The following is a 23310-nucleotide window of genomic DNA, read 5'->3' as shown; positions in this document are numbered from 1 at the left end:
TGGACATGGTCCTACTGAGCAGAATGGGAAATAGGTAAAAAGAGTAAATTATCCACTTTTGTCCCAGTCTCTTAGGTCAAAGGCATAACTCCTAAATCATCATTCTAATTCCACAGTCTGTTATTTTATGAATATTTTATAGCAAGATATTGAGCTAAATATAGGAGAGGGAGTTACCGTTGCTCAAATGCAATACAAAAGTTCTGCAAAATTCATACCAGTGTTTCCTGCTGGGGGAAAAAATGTTCAAGCTGATAAGCAGACTGGAGAGAACCAGGGGATATTTGTATTTAAACAATCAAAAATATGTATGCTTAATATATCTTAGTGATATTATCTTTTTAAACACATAGAGTTAACTCAAAGGAAACTGTTAAGAGAGAAGCAGGGAGGAAATGGTAAGATAAGATACCTGAGATAAACAGTTTTAAAGCCTTTTAAAAAGCAAGTGGGATATCAGAGAGGAGAAAGCCACCTATTGGGTCCCATCCAGGTGAGAAATACTTCAGTCTTCTCAAACATGAAGACAGATAGAGATTCTGAAAACTTAAATGCCCAGAAAATGGATGAGGAGTGATGCAGAGATGCATCAGCAGGACCTGAGAAACTGATTGCGACATAGCTGCTATGAGAAAAGCCCCACAGATGAAGGTGCATGGGGCAAAGAGAGCTCACAGTGGCGTAGCCAACACGCCCCGTGTATAACCCTTTCATCTCTCTTGCTAACACACCTGGCGCTGCTGAGGAATGCCTAAGTACCAGTTTTTAAAGGCTTTCTGTCACTACACATTTATGCTGTAACAGGATCTTGACTGAAAGCTCATGTAAATACCATCATGAATTGGACACACATCATAAATAACAGCTGAAAACAAAGGGGAGGGAAGGTAGGGAGCCAGTCACAAAAAGGATGAAACAAGCTCTTCCAGAGTGAGGAAGAGGTATCACTTTTTTGAGGTCTGCACTTGAAGAACCAAAAAGACAAGTGGGAATGATAGATGCATTGGGTATTTTTTGGTTACAACTATAACAGATAAGCAGTTTGCATGTAAAGTAACATTCGTCCCTTAGTTCTACATCAGCCCTACATCTCTGATTCACCAAGAGGAAGGATTTACAATCAATAGGTTGTGGCAGCAAGAAATTACTTCATTTCTTTTCCCTTTCACGTTACTCATGAACTGCACTTCTCCCATGAAACCTTTCAGCAATGAACTCTGTACAGATTTTACAAGTCCAAGTTGTGCTGTACCTCCTGTATGACAGTATTTGAATAGTTTTGTGTGTTTTAGATTTTTGTGATTTAAATTCTATAAAGATCTTATCTAGCAAAACTCCTTAACCTGCAGTTAACTTGCAGCACATGAGCAGTCCTGTTGGTTTCTGAGCAATGAATTTCCTGCTTGAAATTTCTTCCTTGAAAAATGTGTGTTCTAAGTGTTTTTGCCAATTGTGGTTTACAGCTAGAATTTCAGGTTGCTCCAAGTTTTAGTAGAACTAATGAGAGAAAGGGAAAAGAATTAGCAAAAGGAGCTCTGTTAAAACACTTCTTCCCATTTAAAAAACAAAAAACGAACAAAATCTCTCTTATTCAAGAAGCATTGTTTCTGGACACTTGAGATAAGACAGCCAAGAAAGGTGAACATTTGTCAGGTGTAAATTATTTTACTGATAGAGTTATGCAAAATTATTAGTGGCTTTTGGAATTCCTATCTAAGGTCCTGAGGAACTTCCTGGAAGGGGCTGGAGGAAGGAGTGCGGCCTCCAGAGATTTTCCACATCTGGCTGTCTCTCTCTAAGGCATGTGACAAGGCAGGGTCTCCTGTATTGGTATCCCTGCTGCTTTCAGTCTTTAAGCAGTACAAATTTCTGTTTATTTGCTTGCACAATGTCAAGAACATTCCTAGGTCTTACACTGATCCTACCAGAAAATTCAGCTGTAGCTTATCCATTCACTTCAGTGAAAGCAGGAGCAAGATGTCATGTCTAATGTGTTTGTGTGTGCTTCCCTCTTCCAGCAGCTCTGAAACAATTTGTTTTTGAAGAAGTTAATATAAGATGTAGTCTTTACATACATTAAAGTTGCTTGTGAGTAATGGAGTGCAGTATCTATAAAATAAATAAAGTATCTAGGATGTCCTTAGTGCTGCTCTTGTCCTGTGCCAAATAACCCTACAAGTCACCAGAGCCCAAAGAGGGAAAGACAAGGAGTAGAAAGAAACTCACCACAGTTATGCCATCATTTAGCAATGACTCTCCGAAGATCATCATGTAAAGCTGCTCATTAACAGAGGCTTCTTCAAAAACTACCAGAGCTGCCACAGGATCCACAGCTGAAATCATGCTGCCAAAGAGCAGGTTCTGCAGCAGGTTCAGGTCTGTCAGGCCGAAGGCTTCGATCTGGCAGACTCCATAGAGGGAGAGGCCAATTCCAAAGGAGTTTAGCAGAGATCCTAGCACAGACCACCACAGGATGGACCCAAAGTTTTCAAAAAATGGGCGAGTTGGCATGAAATAACCCTCCTCCAGGACAATGGGTGGAAGGAGATACAAAAAGTAAATACTTGTGTTCATCACCGGTGGAGATTTGTGATCAGAAGCAAAGATGATTGCTCCTACTAGCGCTCCAATGGCAATCAGGATGCAGCTTTCAGGCATGAGTCTTGGCAATCGGTGATAGAGATGGAAACCTTGAATAAAACATTAGGGTATTATTCAAGTTTAAATTAACCTGATGTCAGACAGATGTTTTGTCTGCCTTTGAATACTTTGTCTTCAGACAGTCAGGTTTTGCTCTTAGGATTACGAATGTAAAAACAGGCAGTACTGTTCCCTTCAAAATTCAACATTCCCAGACTTGTATCTCTTAAAGCAGGGAAAGAGTTTGGCCATGAAACTCTTCTCTTTCCGCTCCCAGCTCTCAATTTCCGAGCAAGTGTGCCTGAGTCTAAGCTCCGCTTCAAGGAATGCAAAAACCTCTTTGAAATGGTACTCCACAATTTGGAAAGAAAATATTCTTTAAGAATCCTTGCTACCCAGCTGTTACTGCCAAACATCTGAGGCACAGTATCGTCCCTCCATCTCAGAGGCCCCTATCCCTGGCTGCAGGTTTGAAGGCAGCTCCCCCATGCTGAGGAATGTCCCTGGCTCGAGAGCTCCCACTGGATTTGGGCCAACCAGGAATGTGGAGACCCCCAAGGGACCATGGAGCAGCTCAGATGCCACAGTCTGCTCAGCTCTGTCCACTTCCAGCATCGCATGGACTCCAGGTGATCCACAGACAGAGGGTCTGTGTAGTTATGAACAACAAAACATCCAAAGCATCAGAAATCAAGCCACAGTAACATAAGGTTTTGTACAAGTTGATTAAACTTGCTTTTCTGGGAGAAGTGCTGCTCCTACATAAGGTAAACAATATTTTGTAAAGAACCGTATGCAATCGTTTGCTGAAACAAAACCACTGATTTCAGCAGAGTTGGAAGGACTACCAGCAGCCATCAAATATCTGAGAAAAGAACACGTCCTAAGGGATTATTTTTTTACTCACTAGAGTAAAGGCTGAGTCTACACTAGCAAACTAAGCAGTCCAAAGACTTTTCCAAGCAGAAATGTTCAGCTTGCATCCATACAGCCAAATTCAAATGCTTGCCCCAGCAAGAAGTGGTGACATCCAAACTTCATGTGGGAACAGATCCTGGCCCACAGTCTGCCCAGGCACTGCCTGGGAGAAAAACGCTTGTCAGCATGGGCTGGAGCCAAGGAGCACACCAACACTGGTATCGTATGGACGAGCACACACAGCTTCCTGACAGCGTGCTTTTTAGTTTACAAGCGTAGATGTAGCCAAACTGTTTTACAGAGAAAGGGCTACGCTTACCATATAAAAGTTGTGAGTGTGAACCTTGTCCTGCCCACCTTGATACACTACTACTGCAGCTGTGTTCAGACAATTCTTCCCATTTGACACAAATAATGATACCAATACTAAGATAATATCTAGCAAAGGCTCATCTAGACACTATACCAGGAACCATGTAATCATATTGTGAATGATAGGTGCCTCTACTAGAAATATAAGGAATTTTTCACAATTTACAAGAATAAGAATGAGGCAGACTAAGAAACCTATAAATCCAATGGCTGTGTCGCCATGCCTGAGGCTAGGTCAACCTTCATGCTGTAACTCTAGAAGCTAATGCCAAGACTGCATTTCTGTGACCCTTAACTTATCAACGTTCAAAGTATAGGAAAAGAAAAATATTTTAATGTAACTTTGTATATTTATTTAGGACACTATTTGTTTTTACCAAAAAGTATGTTAAGATCATAACTTTACTCATCTCCCTTTTTAATTAACAAAAATATGTTCAAATCTTCTGTCAGTTTTACAGAATACGGAGATTGTTTTGCCTTTCAAGACCTCAGAAATCTTTCCCACCCTGAACTCTTGAAATCCAGAAAGAAGATAACACCTGAATAAAACACTGATAGTTTTTAACACTTCGGAAATCTTCTTCCATGGGTAACCAGATTATTCAGACTGGATCTTTCCTCCAAGTAGATTTGAAATCAGTAGCTCCACACTTCTAATCACAAAGAGTATTACTTGAAAACTGCCAGCTAAGGAGCAGGACTGCTTGGGAGGCATCACACAGTTCTTCCAAAGTATCTATTTCTTGCTCAAAACAAGAATATTGAGTAGATGTGCCATATGGCAAGTCCTGTGCTTTTATGGATGATGAATAAATAAATTATTATGAATTAATAATACGCTCACTCCTAATATACTCTGCTGATGACATCACAGATTTGATTTCTGCAATTTTTTATTATTATGTTGGCAGTGAAGACATTTGTTTATAGGAGTTGGATTGAAACTGGCAAATCATGATCAGAGGTAACAATTTTTGTCAATTGTGTCAGTATGACATGAAACATGTTTTTCAGGCCATCTCTAGAAAATCACCAGTCCCAGCTACCAGCCTGCTCCCCCATGGAAAGATCAGAATAACAGAGAGATCACATGTGTGCAGGTCTTCACATTGTTACCATCTTATTCACTTATTTGATATTGCTTCATTAATTCTGAGTGATCAAAATAATTGGAGCCCAAGCATGTAAACATGTAAGACACATGGTGAATCTTTTTTGCTGTGTTAATTGCAGTTCCTGCCTCTCCATGAGTTGTCTGTCTTCATTCAGATACTTACATGGAGCTCTAATAGAAGCTAGATGTATTGGTATGTATTCTAAAGGCACCCTACCTCTCTAATGACCTACAGTCTCTTTGAGTGTCAATGCCTCTCCTCGGGTATCACTTTCTGAGCCGCTTTAAAGAGCAAACATGTAAAACAAAGACTCATAGGGAAATGTTTCCTATTATTCACACAATGGAAGAATTCTTCCCACTTTTCTCCCCCAAATTCAATACGCTTGAAGTCTGTCTGGTGTTACTGATTTCTACAGCTGTGGCAGGTTGTAAGTTAGTTCTGATATCTTGTAATGTTTAAAGACTAGAAAAAGCAATGGACAGGACTGTGTAGGGGAGCTCCATTGCTACTCACTAGCATAGACAACCCAAGAGACATGAGGGTTAGAGGTCATACATTTACTTAAGTAAGCTGAAAGTGTTCAGAGGTGGAATTCTATCATTGTCATGATAAAGAACACACCTGTTCTTTTGAGAACAGAAGCTGTAAAAAACAATCCCAGTTACAAAAATGCATGGAAGATATTTGGTTACATGGTATGTTTTTAACTTCTTGCCAAGGTAGGAGGACCCTAGATCCCATTTTCTACTTACCTATTTTTGCAAGAGAGGCAAGGAGGATCCAAAGAGTAACTTCATAGGGAATTTGCACATAGTCATAGTCCACTGTGAAAACATGTAGCCTTGTATCTTGTGAAGAGTCAACAGCACCCCCATGATCACGTTCATAGCGAGGCAAGAAACTCTTGCTCAGGTTGGGCTTATCCACATAAGCAGCAGCAGAACAGTATACCAGACTCAACAGTGACAGCCACAAGTTCAAAAGCTTCGCATGTGCAAGCAAGGCAGAGCCCATGTCTGGGGCTGTGACCATTTTATTACAGATATGGCATACAGTGGGTACATGAAGGTGTGCAACACTCACTCTTGTTGATACGCGCTGCTCACGGTCACGGCCACTTCTTCCTCAGGGCTGGTTCATTTGCCTATTAGAGGTCATTTTAAAAGCCCTAATGTGCCTGTCCTGTTCCTTATATTACAGACAGACCTGGAGTTTGTATGAAGATACCGGTTCTGCAGGTTCCTCCGACCCAGATAAATCTTGGCCACAGCATCACCCTGTTAAGGAATAAAAACCCTTTTCGACTTCCATTATTTATCCAGCCACTCTGATTTTCTTCCCACTGTCAAAAAAAAAAAAAAAAAAAAGCTGCAATGCACACCCTTCAGGCAGCAAGTGCAGCATAGCATCAGGTGGGAGAGATGGTGGCAGCCTGGCAGGCAGGAGAGCCTGCTCCAGACCTTCCTCTTCTTCCCTCACTCCCTGTCTGCCTCCCCAGCACAACTGGCACCTCAGGTACCACACTTGGCACTGCTCACTGGTCCCGTCTCACTTGGGAACAAAACCACTTGGTGTGTAAATAAATGGGACTCTGCAGGATTTACAGTAGGGACATCTGGTGGAGGACCATGCTAATTACTTTCTCATTTAGAAATGTGCTGTCTTAAATGCATCTAGTAACTTAGCACATTCTAGCAACAGAGAGGAATGTCTGAGTCACATCACATGCCTAAAACTGGATCTTGAGTTGTCTTGTATTTGACTTTTACTCATGCCAGCAAGGTATGTGCTGGACAACCATATTATCCTCCTCCAATGCCACATTCACTCTTATGGAACATTTTTTTAAATGTTCAGCCTCTTCTCCCCTCCACGAAAACTACCATGTTTAGTGTTAGGATAACAAAGTGTGTAAACACAGCAATGTTGATTAGAAGCTGCTAAAGCCTGTATTACATACATTAGAATTGAGTAAATTTAATTTACTGACAAATTTTCCAAATTGCTCAAATGATTCAAATTTGGTTGTGTTGGAAAACAGCGCAGACCAGTGAGAACAGAGACGTACCCTAAAACAACTAGTACTGAGGACCCCACACCCACAATGCATGTGTTTGGGAGGGGATTCTTTCAGGCCAGCTGGTCCTTTCATGGGTGGAGAATATCTTCCACTTGACTTTCTGTGGAAAGAGATCCAGTCTGTGCGCCTGTGATGCTCTGTCGTGCAAAGCAAAAGGCCGTAAGTGGTGACAACTGGGAAATTTGCTTCAAAATCTTATCATGATCTGAACTAAGCCCTCAATGCAGGTGCAAATGCAGTGTTAAAATTTTCTGTGGTACAGACAGTGATGCTGTTTGATGTCCTGTTTCTACATGAGGCACTAACTTCTATTTCTGCCCCGCAGTACCACCACCTGTCGTCCCACTGAAGGCTTTGAACAAAATACAAAATTAGGTAGATAATACTCAGCCTGCTTGCAAGACAGTTGTTCTTTTTTTTCAGTATACTGGTCCTAGCAGATTTGTTAACTTGAAGGCCATACAAAGTTAGCAGAACACTAGATCAGTGTCTCTCCTATGCAGATTTTCTTAACACTAAACATTGCATTTCACTTAGCTACAGCCATACACACACAGACTGCAAGATGCTTTGAGACTAAGCTATATGAACACTGGAGAGAGAGCAGCCAAAGGACTGCAAGGGAAAGACTTCAGAGTCCCTGGTAGCCTACTAGCTGTTATAACCAGAACTTTGATTTCAAACTGCAACACACCCGTTACACCAACAAGTTCAGTGGGATTCATGAGTGACCAGCAGCAGACAGGATCAGCAATGTTCAGATGTCTCCGAGTGTGAAATGTTTCACAACCGGTAGGAATGCTTTCTCCCACTGCAGGAAGGATGGAGATGCCTGGGATCAGATGCTGATGCAGTGCTGCTTTTTTTCTCAATGCCTCCAGCATACCCAGTTGTAGCAGTCTCCCATGGTACTTCCTTGGTGCTCCCACAGGAGGACATAACTCATTTAAAGAGTCTGAATTTGTCCCACTGGACTGCCCAGGAAAATTAAACTTCAAGTTTCCTCTGGATTTCCCTTTTTTAATCTTTTTCTAGAAAACAAGTATAAAAAGATTCCAGAAGAAATACAATTCAAATAACAAAAAATTCACTTGTATTTCTCAACATCACAGCAAAATAATATAATAAATATAAACATAATAATAATAAAATAATAATTTATGAAAGATAGCTCATATTTACAGCTGTGTGCAGTGCCACTTAGTTTTATTGTGGGGATGCAGCACTGTCACACTGCAGTCCTTCTCATAGTTTTGGAGTGAGCTATTGCTGACTTCAGTGACAGCCTTTTAGAATCACATCACCATTCCTGAGCCTGCTGTCATCCCTCTGCAAAATTTCTGCTATCGATATACCAGGCTGAATAACCTCTGGAAAAAACCCTTTAGGTTGCAGCTTCCCAACATCTTTGTAGCTTTCACTGGCATGTGGTAATGCATATATTTCCAGAACTTCTTGTTTGGAGCAGCAGAAATAGAAGACTTCCAGGTAACAACTGGTAAAATCCGAAGAGCTTTCTTCACTACTGGAGGCAAAGTGTCTGGCTCCTGGAAAGCCTGGAACTTTATTAATACCAGTTTGATCTTTTTGTCTTCCAACGCACAGCTCACTGCTGCCTGCAGTTCAAAGATGCTTGGTCCGCTGATGTAGGCTGGGCTCAAAATAATTATTGCTCGTCTGCTTTTTTTAATAGCTGTAACAACTTCATCTGTGTATGCTGGAGAAGAAATGGCAATCGTTACTGCATTCTATAATGGACTTTTTATCTTATCAGTTCCTTTATCAACAGCTAAAACCCAGAAATAAGGAAAACCAAAAATAGGGATGCTGAGCAATCACATAACCCCTAGAAATGTGTTTGCTATCAGAGGATACCATGGCCATTCTTATGCAGCCCAGAGAATACAGCTTGCTGCTCAGGAGGTGGAGGGCACAGCTGAGACCTCAACACACTTTGTTGCTACTCAAATGGGGTCTCAAGGGACACTTGAACTTGTTCTTATCTCTCTCAGGGACATGTACTGAGGGCTTTCTAATTACTGCAGGTAGCACTGAATAAAATTGCTCAGAAAGTGACCACTGAAATATTTGGGGTCTTCTTTTCAGGGAGTGGAGTCTGCTTGCAAAGAAATTCTTAGACAAGAAACTGTCTTAGCTTAGAATCTCCCAGGGACCACACTCAAACATACATATACCTCAGGTGCGGGGGCCAGATATAAAGATGAAAAACCAATGAGATTTTAGCAAAAACTCCAGTACCAAACTATGCCATTGGTTATCTGGTGCATAGGGTTTTTTTGGAAAGTGAAAAACAGTTTTATAAACTGAGGATTTTCTACCATCCACAGGAACCTTACCTCCTCCTGGAAGAATATCTCTTTCAAGAATGCATAGCTTGTATCCATATTTATTTTCCAGCATATCTGGTAGAAGCTCCAGGGCAAATTTTTCCTCACTAATTAAAGTAGAGTCACTTTCAAAAGAGTCTAGTTTTGCATAGGATACAAACGCATCAAATTCTTTACCATCTAAAATTAAAAAATAAGTAACACTGCACATATTAACAAGTCTGAAGCATTCAGCTTTTTTCCTAATGCTCAGTTTCCATTTCTATCTATTTAAGTAGGCACAACACAAACCTAAAATTGTCACCTGTTCATGAAGTAAAGCCATCCAGTTACCCAAAGCCAACCCTTACTCCTCACTGTCTTGCAGATTTTGTAGACGTACACTACCAAAGCAAGTGAAGAAGGTACATATGGCTAGTGCAAGGAAGTTTAAACCAAGAAATCTTCTGCATTTTCACAAACATACAGTTTTCACCAGTGGAATATCTGGCCCCTTCCAGGCAAAATCCATGTTGTAGGGAATGATCTTTTCTCTCATTTGCCCCAACACTGATTCCAAAAATACTCATCAATGCCCAACCTACTTTGAAAATATAGTGAATTTTAAAGGAAAAATGTTCTTAAATATTAGCTGGTTACCAAAGATGCATTATTTTCATACACTGTTAAGTTTCTAATCAGAGATACTGGTGCAAGTAGCAAAGCCTAAGTCTGATCCAAGTGTCAGCTCAGACACAGAGTAATGACCAGTTCCTGAACTTTGTTTCAGTCTTATTAAAAGAATATGTTTGTGAGGTGTAGATGAAAAATAGATAAAGAAATTTTCTCAGCTTTGAAACACCCTGCTACCAATGAACTGAGTTAGGCCCATTCTTAATTGCAAGGCAAAAGCAAAACTTATCTATTTGCTGAATAAGATTTTAACTGCACTTGAGAGAGGAGGAAGGAAAACAAAAATAATTTCTGGTGAAAGCTAAAGGCACAGTGGACTCAGTCTCCATATGAAGTTATGCTCCATATGTAGTTGCTTGATGCCATTTAAAATGTCCTAAGGTTGATGGGACTGCCAAATTTGGTGTGAGATCTATTGGAGATTCAAATCTTTTGAAATGGCAAGACATCCTCAGGCAGCCCAAATGACATCAGACACCTATGTTCAATCAGCTGAGTTGTGTCATATGTCAATACAATTAATAGAAACCCAGAAGAAAATTCAGCTGCTTAGTGCAGGGTCCTACTGCAGGGTGGTGGTCTCTAGATTTCACCATATTGACTACATCTGCACTGCATGGGAACCAGAACACCTACAGCCAGCATGGACACCTAGGTAATGGTGTTGAGTATCACACTGCGCTTCAGTGTCAACCTCCTGATTTCTATCCCTAGATGTAAGATTAGGATCACAAACCTGAGCGAGAACCATCAGGTTCCCACAGGATCTAGAAGAAACCATATGAATTCCAGGGAGTAAAGGAAATACAAATGGGAAGCTAATGACATACATAAGCTGGGGTTCAACACCTACATTCAGAACCAGCATGTAGCAGAAAGTAAAACATAAGTGTGCAGATTAGGTTTGGAGGCCAAAGATGTTACTAGACCATACACATTGCATCTCCGCTCCTCCCCTCTGCTCCTGGCCACAAGCTTCCACCACTTCCTTCTACAGGTGCTGAAGCTCTTGTGGTAGCAGAGGAAGCTATTTCATGTTGCTAGCTACTCACTGTCTTTTACTGAGTTATTTTTCTGCCAAGTTGAGCCAATTTAGGGCCACAAGAGTGAATCATAAACAGCAGGCACACAGCATCATTAGTATGGGATTTGAAGGTGAAGCAGCAGGTCACTGATTTAGTGAACTTCAATTCGTCTACACCCTGAATTTTGAAGCTCCTTTGAAAATGTTTTTTAAATCACAATAAATTGCACTGCAAGCCAGATATTCCTCATTTCACCCACAGAGGTCACTGCAATCTTATTAGACAATAGCCAGTAACCAATACATCACCACTTCCTTTATAATATTATTACAATAGTAAGTTAAAAGCAAATGCACAGTAAGCATCACTAGGATGATTTTTTTTTTTCTCAGAATCATACAGAAGGGCAGTTACAACCTGAGGAACTTTTGGCACAAACATATAAGATGCTCAAAGGGTAGGAAATGAAGAACACCCATGTTAAGCAAAGCAACTGCATACATAGTTTATAAATATTAGTATCACAGCTTCTATATTCTTACTTTCTCTTGTGAAAAAAGGCCAGATTTTTAAGAGATATATCTAAACTGGCTAAGGAAGAAGCCCAAGGGTTAGAGAGACATGAGAATAAAGGTGACCTTACTGCTGTCTTCAACTACCAAATGGGAGGGTACAGAGATGATGGAGACAGACTCTTCTTTGATGTGCACAGTAATATGAGAGGAGACAACAAACACAAGTTGCAACAAGGAAAATTCTCATTAGTGAAAAAGTTTGCACTATGAGAGTGGTCAAACACTGAAGCACATTGTCCAGAAAGGCTGTGGATTTTCTGTCCACAAGGTTCTGAGCAACCTGGCCTCGGTTGTGTCTGCTTTGAACAGGGTGTGGGATTAGATGAGTCCCAGGGGTCCCTTCCAACCCTGTGGGATTCTGCAATCTCTGATTCTGTGCTAAAAGGGACAGGAGAGAAGAAATGATAGAAAGGAAGAAATGGCAAAATTAAGTCATAACTGCTGCTTTGCTGGTCTATGAGCAAGCCCTTTCAGACCTCAGGTGACTTGATATACATCCACATGAAGTAAGAAGGACACAGTCTTGCAGGTGAGAACACATTTTATGGCCAGTCACCTTAGGCAGAAAACTATCTAGGTAGGCATCGTTGGTCCGCACACTCCATGCCCCCATGCTGCAAATGGTGCTGTGTGCATGCCGTATGTGAGAGTCACAGAGCAGGACAGAGGCTGCCATGGTGGGACCCAACGATATCTTCAACTTCAATGCACAAATCTTGGCAGGTCTGTCTCTGTCCTACTGACATATGGGGTGAGCTCTAAGGGGACTTTCCAGAGGTTCTTAAATCAATTTGTTACCAAATAGAGGGGAAATTTTGAGTGATTTCCCAAATCACTTTCACCAGCTGCCTTAGGGGTCACAAAAATACTTTTCAAAAGGGCAGTTAACCATCTCATTGCATATGTATTTATAGATATCTAGATACAGTTATTTCACACTCACATATAATTGACACAAAGCACAAGCAGACTCAGATGCCTATATCTCAAGCTGCATCAAGATTCAAGAATTTTTAGAAAAATTTCCTTGGGCACATACTATCAGACTTCTTTCAAGCCACCTAAGAAAATTATATGTTAAGTTCTTTGAAGTAGGCACAGTCATTTCTGATACAATTTTACACTGCCTTTGCTGAAGGCCTGTTTTAGCTGAGATGATGCTACTATGGAGATTTGAAATATCAGAAGTTGATCACTCTGGTGTAAATATCAAGATGGTCAACATAATTTTTAGAAAGGAAATATGAATATTTCCCAAACGTACACTTCCCAGTTGGTGTGCTATAACATCTTATTACTCTCCTTTTTTATTGTTCTGAAAAATTATTTGGCTTCAAGTGAAAAATGCAATAGGCTCTGGATTCCTTCACTTACTTCTGCAAGGACATTTGATTCTTGTTCACAAGTTCTGTTGAGTACTTTTGGAGAATGAGGTTAAAATGTTGAAGATGCTCTATTATTCCCTGCAAAGGGATTGTCAAAATTCAACTTCTTACGCTAATCTTTCATGGGTAAATTAGGGATCTTGTAAAAGACTAAAAAGACTGTGACATTTCAGTTGGCATTAGATATTTCCCCCACACTGCCTGACTTTTTTGCCATCTGAATCCACTGAGCATCTTGCTAGCTTTAACAGCCTTTATATCAGCTGAAAGAGAACAAGGTCATTAAGATAATTTAATTAAATGGTTAATTCACACCAGATTAACCCACATGGCAAAAGGCAGTAGAATGACTGGATAAAATTAATATTATACAATGTTTCTTACCTCCTGTAGTTTCTTTGTGGACCAGATAGCTTCGGTACATCAGCACTATTTCAATCCAGTGCTGGTAAACAAAGGCAGTGCACAAAAGGAATGCAAAGAGAATAGAAATGGCACTGCATAGTACGTATAAGAGAAACACTGTAGAAAGAAAAGGGTCTATCATAACTCAAGTTTTCCAAAATAATGTTGACACTTAGATGGAAACCTCAGTCCAGAAATAGGGGCAAGCCATCTCACAATTTTCATTCTTGCCCTGCTGGCAAACTTTAGGGAAGTCAGGAATTCATTTAGCTGCAAACCTTGACACAAAGTTTCAGTCTACCATCAGCGACCTTTTTTGAATGGTATCTCTTTGATGGTATGAAAAGCCAATCTGTGACGGAAGGCACAGAGAAAATTGTCTGCGGTATACACAGTAGTCATCGCTTGAGATGGAAAAGTCACACCAGAACACACACAGCTGCACACAGGGCCCTGCCGGAGACTTCCTGTGCCACTCCAGTGATGAATCTCCACTGTGAACTATGGTTCAAGGGTTTAATTTCCACACTGATTCTGGCTTTGGCCTTTGCTCAAAAGGCTGACACATTTATATCAGTTATGGTAACTTCTCGGAAATGTGCACGCTAAGGACTAGGGAAACAAACAGAAGTGTCCTATGAAAATCAAGGAATACTATTGCTTTCAGCAGCTGCTCTGCTTCCGTTCAGTAGATTGCTTACTAATGTTCAGAGATGATACTCTCCTCTTCCTCCTCTCAGTTACTCCCCAGCTTCCACTTGGCCCACCTACCTGCAGTAAGACCCCAGATACCCCCGTCCTTCGGAGTAGTCCTCAGAATAATGTATCTTGCTAGGCATCTGACAAATCGAACTTTTCCCATCTAGCTTCAAGAAACTTCTGCAGCTAGCTAAAAAGCCAGTCTCAATGGGGAATTAATTTGTAGCAGTGAGTAAATCAAAATGTGTCTTCAAGGGCAAATAGTCATCCATCGATAGTTTTACCTTTCTGCTTTCTTTTCAGCTGGATCACAGCGGTTGCATTCCCCACCGAATTCTCAGCAAAGCATGTGAAGTTGCTTCTGAGGTCCCTTTCGGTAACTTCTTTCAGTTTTGCAACATGAAGAAGTGTGTGCCCCTTTAAACCTTTTGGATAAACTCTAAAGAGAAAAAAATACATATTGTGTGATGTCTTTGCTGTTCATTCACACAATCCCCAAATGTCTTAAATACAAAGAAAGAAAAGCTTGCAACTTCTTAACGTTCAGCTTGAACTTCTAACAGCAATGCAATATTCTGATTTGGAATTTCCGTTTGGTTTTTACATTGTAAGAAAATACTAACATCAAAGGTTTGCAGGCTGTAAGGTTTATTCTTAATTCATCAACTCGACAAAATACTTAAGCACTTGCCTAGTTTAAAATATATAGCCCCCTTTGACTTCTATAAATTATTTGTGTTTTTATAAGACGTAAAAAAGTCCCCTGGAGGAAATGCAGGGAAATGAAACTTCAAAAAGGAGCCCTAAGAAAGGATTAGCTGGGCAAAAAGACTGAGCAGCGTAGCCTCTTGCACAGGGGTAAAAAGCCCAAGGATAGGATAGGCAAACAGAATAAGATGGATATAAGGGACAGAAGTATAAGAAATGAAGAGGTAACCGAGGAATCCCTCTGTGGCTGAGAGAGGCTTGTGGAGAACAGATCTGTGTCTGTAACCACTTAAGAATATCCTGGGTTTCTAAGTCTTAGCATTTCTCTTTGAAAGCCACAGGTACAAGCCTCTCTGGGTGGTCCTGAAGGTGCCTCACATCATGTCACTGCAAAATGACAGGTTGGGCCTCTGCTAACTCAGGATACACAGACATGAGCATGGGCAAGGATTCAACCTGTACTGAAAGAGTGTTGGGAATGTTTCATTCATTTTGATTTAAGAAAAAATAAACAAACATAGATTTTATGGATACAAAAAGCTAAAAACTTGGTAAGAAGAACATTACAAAGCTAAACACTCAAAAGTTAGGAAAATCCAATTTCCAGTCTACCTCATGAGTGAGTGTGTGTGTGCATGTGTATGTTTGATATAATCATTTGGGGTTTTTTTCCCATATGACTCCTATTAAGAACTCGATTTTAGCAGTGACAGCAGGGATTTTTCTTCCCCCAGTGTACAGAAGAGTTTTCACATAATGATGACTCAGGGCTGTGTAGTGAAAGATACGCTTGTCTGTGTTGCCTCCACTATGTTTCTTGCTGAAGTTGGACACTGAGTAAGTGAATGAGAGACACGGAAGTACAGGAAGGAAAGGGAAGGGTGGTGACTATTTGAGTTGTCCCCAAGTCACAGAAACCTTTCCCCCACACATTGCTTCTCTGCAGGGTCTGGCTGATTCTTGCCAGGGAAGACTCTTGAAATTCAGTGTCCTGAAATACAGTGCTGCAATTCCTCAGACTGACTCAATAAACACACCTCAACGGCTGAGGCACCCAAAATCCTTTCAATGTCCAAAATACTGTTTTACTGATCTGGTTTATTCCCCACTCAGAGACAGCTTCCAAAGATAGAATGTGTGTTTCCAGCAAGGCACAACAGAGGGAACACTTGAAAACAGCTGCTGCAGGCGCAGGCAACCAAGCACCATTCATGTTGAAGCTGTCTGTGAGTTAAAGCTTTAGGAAGAAGAGTTAAGATTTCACAAAAAGTGTGAGTTCTTGGCTTTATGGCTATCAATATGTGCTTCTGTATGTGAAGTGCACATGCCTGTCACATACTCATGGCCATGCACTTTAATATGTTGAAGAACAGAGCCGTCTGAATTTCTTTCAGTAAAATGTGTTCAGTTAAGCTGTTGTAGAAGGATTTTTACAGTTGCTAACTGTAGTAATAATCAGACTACTAGATTCTTCCTTACCTTGTTTCCTGATTTAATTTCTCATTTATATTTTCTTTGTTGTTTCTTTTCCATGTTACCCTCATCAGAGAAAGTCTTTCAAACCCAAACTGAACACGGCATTCCAATTCAAGTGGCTTTCCTGGAACAAATTAGCACAGGAAAACCATGCATGGAGGTCACCAGAGTAATTTTCTCTTAAACAGCCTAGGATCTATATAACACATGATGCTTCCTTTAATATCCACAAAGATATATATCAAGAAAGAAACTACATTTTATATAAAACTCTCATACTCCTAGAGAGAAAAGATATTATGCTTTATCAAGACCTATCATTACCTATCAATACCTCATTTAAGCATTTTCTCTCACGTTCAGATGAGGAATCGAAACTTACCAAGCTCTGCTTCAAGGATCACCACGCCATTGGGGTACAAGAAGTTTGGTGGATGGATAGTGTTTTCTGCTGCAATTAACAGGAATACTGTTAATAACTATAATGCTATCATCAGTGCAGGAGACCAGAGAAAATATCTTACAGCATTTTCTTTTCCAGTGTTAGGTGGAATTTAGACACCTAAGTCCAAGAGGATGATTTACAGTTGTTGAGGTACCTGAGAGTGCACAGATAAGGGAGTTTTGACCACAAAACTTACATAGCTACTTAAAGACCTGCTATCTTAATTATTCTGAGGTACTGCCATCTTACATAAGCTGAGGAGCTCAGTGTCAATCCTGCACTTAAGGTTATTTAGGATTCAGAAATTAGGGGTCCCCCCTTGCAAGATCCCCTGAAGGATGCAATTTTCATACCAGTTCCCTGCCAAGCCCCTTTTCATGCTCAGTAAGCACACATACAGCACACACCCCTCATTCACAAACACAGGTACTTGCATTAAAATTTTTCAAAACAAGGGCTGCCAAAGGGCACAGATAATGACAACCACAGTTCATACAATCTACTAAGCAATTACCCAGGCTCCGGAAAAACAGCCTGAGGGGGCTAAAATGCACAGCTCTGATATTCTAGGAAAGCCCCGTACTGCAGGAAATGGTGCCACACAACACTTCTTTTTTTTTTTTTTTTTAACCAAGCCACAGCAGAGAAACGTATGCAAGATTCAGGGAGAGTGTATATATATATATATATATATGGCACCTTTCAAGTGTTTTTCTGACTGTGCTGTGAAGTGAGGGAAAAGAACTCAGAAGCACAGTGCATTAGCTCAGGTTCAGCCAGATCACAATAAAAACAGAGCTAGTCCATGCCTGTCTGGAAAATACTGTAGGACTATAGCCAAAGAGAAGAGTGAAAGAGCAGCAGACATTGTAACCCAGCATATAGAGGTCTCAAAAGCTGGAGGAGATGTGGTTTCCAATCCCTATCCTGATGGGAGGTATGTATTTTTCCCATGACTTCTTAGTACCAACTGCATCAAACATCTGCAAAAAAGGGAACAGCTATTTCAGAGGAGTGCTGTCCTGATGAGACCATAGAACCAGGTTGCCTCAACTGACACGTTTCTTCCACTCCCTGGATCTCCCTCCCACAGAGTGGCCAACTTTCTACCAGGATGCTAAGAACAGGTCCTGTGCTGTTGTCATACAGAATCAAGCTGTACTGGGTCCATCCAGCACAGGATATAGAATAGATGTAGCTATGCTTTCCTCTGAGACCTGTGATTGACTGGAGTGTCTGATGAGAGTGCCTTATAGCACTCAACCACAGATATCTGGAGAAAAGCATGACCGCATCTCTTTTTCAGCAAACTATAGTCTCCCTTGTTCCTGATCCTGAGTTGCTAGCATGCTCCCTTGCACAGTGTTGACATTGTCTAATAGCACTCTGTCAGGCAGTATCTGGGCTTCACCTGAAGGGCAGCAGAGGACAGTAAATATTACTGAAAAGATCACCATGATTTGAAGGATAATATAAGGCCATGCCATATCACAGTGCCATAGAGTTCTGGCAATTATATTTAGCAATCCATACAAAGCCTAAAAGAACAGGTCATGCAGGCAGTGATGCTTTTCTCCAAACAGCACATGCAACAGCAAATGGCTTGTTTGTTAATTAGATTGATCACAGGTGTCCTGTTTCCTCTGCTGTTAAAAAGTTATGTGGAAGATGGGTAGTGATCCCACCAACATCACCTTCCTCATCACTGTCAAGTGAAAAAAAATGAAGGTCTCATCCATGCCACAAGGAACAATTTTTTGTCTAACTCCTACTTCACATAAGCCTCCACTACAGGGACAGAGTTAGGATTGAGGTACACTGCTTTTGTCCCCTTTTCCCATGCCGAATTAGCACTTCTTCCTCCTAGTATGTGAATATCTTCCTAACAGTCCTCATACAGTACATGGAGAATATTGGCACCAGTTGGAGTTTCGTTAATTCTACTCTCAGATCAAGAGACGTAAAACCTTTTGCAGATTTGATCCCCAGTGTTAGGAACTACAATAAATCCAAGGTGGAATTAGATCTTGAAAATGATGGCATTGTATGCTACATGTTATTATCAAACATTGAAGTTTCTAGACAATGTCCCAAGACATCCTCAGAATACTTGGAAGAAGATTTTAATGACTGTGTAGCTAATTCAGTCTATGGGTTGTTCAGAAGAAGAGCCTGAACCAAAGACATAAATAGTGTAGGAAAGAATAGACAAAATATGCTTTACTTCAGGCATTTTATTCTGAGTTATTAGAATACTCACCAATGACTTCTACTGCTACTGCTGTTCTTACTGTCCACTTTTTAGTGTTATCATATAGAGTGTAATCACACACATATATTCCAGCATCTTGGTGATAGGTTGGATTCAAGTAGATTTCATTATGCTTAAGCTTTAGGCTTTGTCTGCTTTTCCTATGTTTTATCTGATGACCATCCTAATGAAAATAAAGAATATCAAGTAATTTACTTGTCGCTGTTATGAAATTATTTTTTAAGATATTTGGATAGGATTACCATGGCAGTAGGGCCAAGATAAACTCCTTCCACTGAAGCCCAAAAAAAGATTTATTAGGAGTTTGAGGACATTTGTCAGTTATGTTAAAAAATTTGTGAATACCATTGTCTTTTTTTAAAGTTATTTAAAATTTGTAGTTGCTGAGAGAAATGTGAAATCATGAACCCAATCTAAATTAAACTATTTCTAAAAAGTAAATAAAAAGGATCACTTTTTTAATGGACTGAGTATTTTTTTATTTTGTAAATAAATTATTTTGAAAACATTTTCATGTTCTTTTATGAGAAGTAAATCATGGGATTGTGTTGCCTGAGATTGACAACACTGTCACTACTTTTAAAAGGATGAAGACCAACTATTTTTTGAAAAGCACCATATTTTTCAGCTTAGTTTATTCATATTCTCAAAGACCACTAAGAATTCTCCTTAATTGAAATTCCTGACAAAAATCCATTAACACAAAATGGAAAGAATTTCCTTAAATTCAGTGAGCTTCAGATCAAGATATAGGTAAATAGACCCAATATAAAGTTTGAAAGTAAAGAAGTCAATGTTAGGTTAATGGTTGGACTAGATGATCTTCTCCAACCTAGACGATTCTGTGATCCTGTGATTCTGTGAAAGAGTAACTTTGACTAGATTGTAATTCTACTTGATAGAATAAATATTGTAAATAATACCAGGCAGTAAAATGCACAACTGAAATTTTAGTCATTTTCATTTGCTCATTTGTACAGGTTTAGATGGTGTATTACAATCCTTACAAACAACAGGAATAATTTTTAGCTTGCAAGTATTTTAGTGGTCATTTGTAAAAGATTAAGTCAATAACGTTTCAGTAGAATAATGATTCATTAAAAACAGAAGTCTTGGAAAGGACCATTTGAAACATTAAAATATTTTTTTTCTAACAAAGACACTTTTTTTTTGTATATTTGATATTTTCAGAATTTAAAATGTCAAAACAAAACTCTTAAATTTCAATCATACATCACTTTGTAACACACTTATTTTGATTGTCAATTACTTCAATTTCTTAGCTGAAGAGAAAGCATTCCTAGGCTTCTATTTCATGGAATAATATTTTGGGTGTGGAAAATTTCTTCAAAACTCTTACTTACAGATTTGATACATAACAATTTATAAGTCAGCTTTTGGGCTGAATTTCCCAGGCTGCATTGTCTGCCAAAGAAGAGTTCAAGAACCTATGGCACATGAGCATTGACTAGACCTAAAGCTATACCTCAAGTTAGCTTTTCTGAATGCTCAAGAGAGTGACTCTTACCTTGTACCATTTTACATCTGCCTTCTTTATATGGTTGTAGCATTTTGTCCCAGGACAAGTAATTGAATTCCCACTTCCAGCAAGAAGATACGGCATATTTGTGTCATAATCTGAACATTTTGCCACCTTCTTTGTTTGAACCTCCAAAACAATTTTGAGACATGGGATTTTTTCCCTGAGTGATGCAGGAAAAGAAGTTAAATGTCTAATACACAAAACAAAACAGAACAATTAGTTCTTGTAAGGAATTATAAGACTTATGCTCCATTACATACCATATCATACAGATGTACACTCCAGAAGCACTGTGCCTTACTGGTTTAAACCAAAGTGCATCCCCTTGGAGAGCAAGATTAGAGCTTTCCTTGATCATCTTTAGCGGCTCTTTATCTTTCTGATGCCAGAACCATTTCACCTTATGTTGCGTTAGAAGTGAGTTGTTATAAATATAGGTAGCATCTCTATCTGGTAAAGCACATTGTAAAACAAACTCCTCATCACTAATTGCACGATACCATACTTGAGGTTCAACATGGGAACATCCTGAAAAGCAGGACAATAAGATATCAGTACTACCTGAAAGAACACACAGCCATCATATTTTAAAAAGTAGGAACACTACAAAAATAAAACCTTACCTTTCCTTATGTTAAATAATTTTTTTATGTGACCAGATGCTGGGCTAAAAGATAATTGATTTCCTTAAACATGGAATTTGCCAGTGTTTTCAAAAGTTTATTCAAAGGTGTCCAGAGGTTTATTAGGCCTTTTTCAAAAGGCTAATGTGAAAATAGCTTACAATTTTTAGTGAACTGAAGATTTTCACCTGGGTGCCAAGCCTGTTAAAACTCCATAGAAAAGCAGATGAGGAGATAGCTCTCCTCGAATTAATGGAGAAGGGACCTGAAGAAGCAGACCCTACCCACTGTGTCACTGATTTCAAATCTTTTTCCTCTTATGTTTCAGTTACTGTCACTAAAATTACACAAGTTTTTGGATTCTGAAAACTGTGGTCACCCATCCTAACCCCGAATTTTCTAAAGGCTGACCAGTCTTGCTGCGTAACCCCTCCTGCCAGTCAGGATGTGGTAACCCTTGAAAGTATGGCAGGATTTCACTTCAGCAGAAGAGAGGGCATGAAATCTTCAGTTCCTTGACTGCCCACCTGGGAGACTCGGCAGTTTCAGTTTCTGTCTGCAAAATGAATAGGAACAAGCTCCTCCTCCCACCCACTCCACCTTGTGTGGGTGCATCTCACCCTGCCTTAGTCTTCCTTCTTCCCCCCCAACAGGCTTGGACCATCTGTTGGAGACTTCAAGGAGTCACAGCAGCAATTAATTTGCTCCATTTACTTCTCAGAAATTCTCCTTCACTTTTGCTCTTTTCATTAGGGAACTAGATTTTGAATCATATTTAGGGTAAACTGTATTACAAATACTGAAAAACCTTGCAGAATGGCTAGAGACAGCTGTTTGCCTGACACAAACATTAACAGGTGCAGGAAAAACTCACGAAGGCATGGCAAAATGCAGATCCACTTTTCTCAGCTGTCAGAAAGCACCATGAACACCAAACCACACCAAAGGAGAAACTTACCTAGCAAGTTAATCTCTCTAACTTCTGCCCCACTGATAAACAATGCTAGGATCCAGCACAAAGTGAGCATGATTTTCTTTATCAAATTTAGTTGATATTCTGAGACATTTTCTTTAAGAACCATCTTGCTTTCTGTAAAAGAGAAAAACAGATTTTTTTTTTTCAAATGATACTCCAATTAGATAGGTAATTACATATTTTATTATGTAGCTCTATAAAACTTAGTAGACAGTATTTCCTAGATATTCTGCTTTTTTAAAATGGAGTTTGCAGGACTCTTCCTGCTCGTATTATTTCACACAAATGCAGGTTAGATGATAATCAAGAATATCCAACTATCTCTTTAAATACATCCTGCATAGAGTTGCTTACAAATGGATTTCCAAGTTATACCTACAGCAATGCAGAACTCCGCATCTGGAGTGGAAATGCAAGTCTTTCATCAGCTGTTGCTTTTAGAAGAGGAACCTGTCCTCTAAGATGAGAGGTTAAGATACCAAATAACAAAATCAGCTTTTAGGTAATGATAGGTATCAGCAACAGACTGAGAAAGGCATAACTGGCACCAAAATCCATCGAGCTCTGTTGTGTCTTGAAGGCCAACAGGCCCAGAGTGTGTAAACTGGATTCCTTTGGGATTAAACCAAATCTGAAGACATGGTGCAGCTGCAAGTTTCATTGAGTCCATGGGACTGTAGAACTATGCAGAAGTAAAACACTCAAAGCATGTACTGCGTGGACAGCAAATCTTTGGTTCTAACTCTTTCACCCAAGAGCAGAGACTGGCTCAACAGGGTGACCTCCACACCATCGTAAGGTATCAGCTTTGTGGTGTGTCATCTGTGAGCTGAGACCCAGGGGATTTGGGAGCAGGTCCACAAAGAACTCAGCTGTGCCCAGACCCCTATATTACAGCATCCTGTCCCGGGTGAAACCCCAAACCCTATTGTATGAAGTGTTTTGCCTCTCCTACTAAGAGGTTTGATCTGTGTCCCACAGCCTTCTCAGCCACAGAGCTAGAGGGAAGGCAAGGTGTCAAGAATGC

At 39.9% G+C, this 23310-nt stretch overlaps 2 protein-coding genes across 2 annotated transcripts in view; both read right to left on the bottom strand.

The window, feature by feature from the left end:
- Nucleotides 1-6098, bottom strand: part of SLC9A4 (solute carrier family 9 member A4) — a 37181-nt gene extending 31083 nt beyond the window's left edge. The window contains exons 1-2 of the mRNA XM_074930382.1: nucleotides 5804-6098; nucleotides 2227-2690 (exon numbers count right to left, since the gene is read on the bottom strand). Of these exons, the coding sequence (XP_074786483.1) occupies nucleotides 2227-2690; nucleotides 5804-6083 (744 nt within the window). The 5' untranslated portion in view covers nucleotides 6084-6098. The remainder of the gene's footprint in view (nucleotides 1-2226; nucleotides 2691-5803) is intronic.
- Nucleotides 6099-8474: 2376 nt separating this feature from the next.
- Nucleotides 8475-22389, bottom strand: IL18RAP (interleukin 18 receptor accessory protein). The gene is made up of 10 exons (XM_074930373.1): nucleotides 22266-22389; nucleotides 20945-21212; nucleotides 20670-20844; nucleotides 19130-19304; nucleotides 16807-16875; nucleotides 16428-16548; nucleotides 14525-14679; nucleotides 13521-13658; nucleotides 9489-9659; nucleotides 8475-8848 (listed from the first exon to the last, which is right to left on the bottom strand). Exons 1-10 carry the CDS (start codon nucleotides 22387-22389, stop codon nucleotides 8475-8477), a joined length of 1770 nt encoding a protein of 589 aa, XP_074786474.1.
- Nucleotides 22390-23310: the final 921 nt, after the last annotated feature.

Source organism: Athene noctua, chromosome 1 (assembly GCF_965140245.1).
Source record: "Athene noctua chromosome 1, bAthNoc1.hap1.1, whole genome shotgun sequence".
In the NCBI taxonomy this organism is placed as follows: domain Eukaryota; kingdom Metazoa; phylum Chordata; class Aves; order Strigiformes; family Strigidae; genus Athene; species Athene noctua.
Note: the sequence above shows the minus strand (reverse complement) of the source record. Positions and strands in the feature narration are given on the sequence as shown.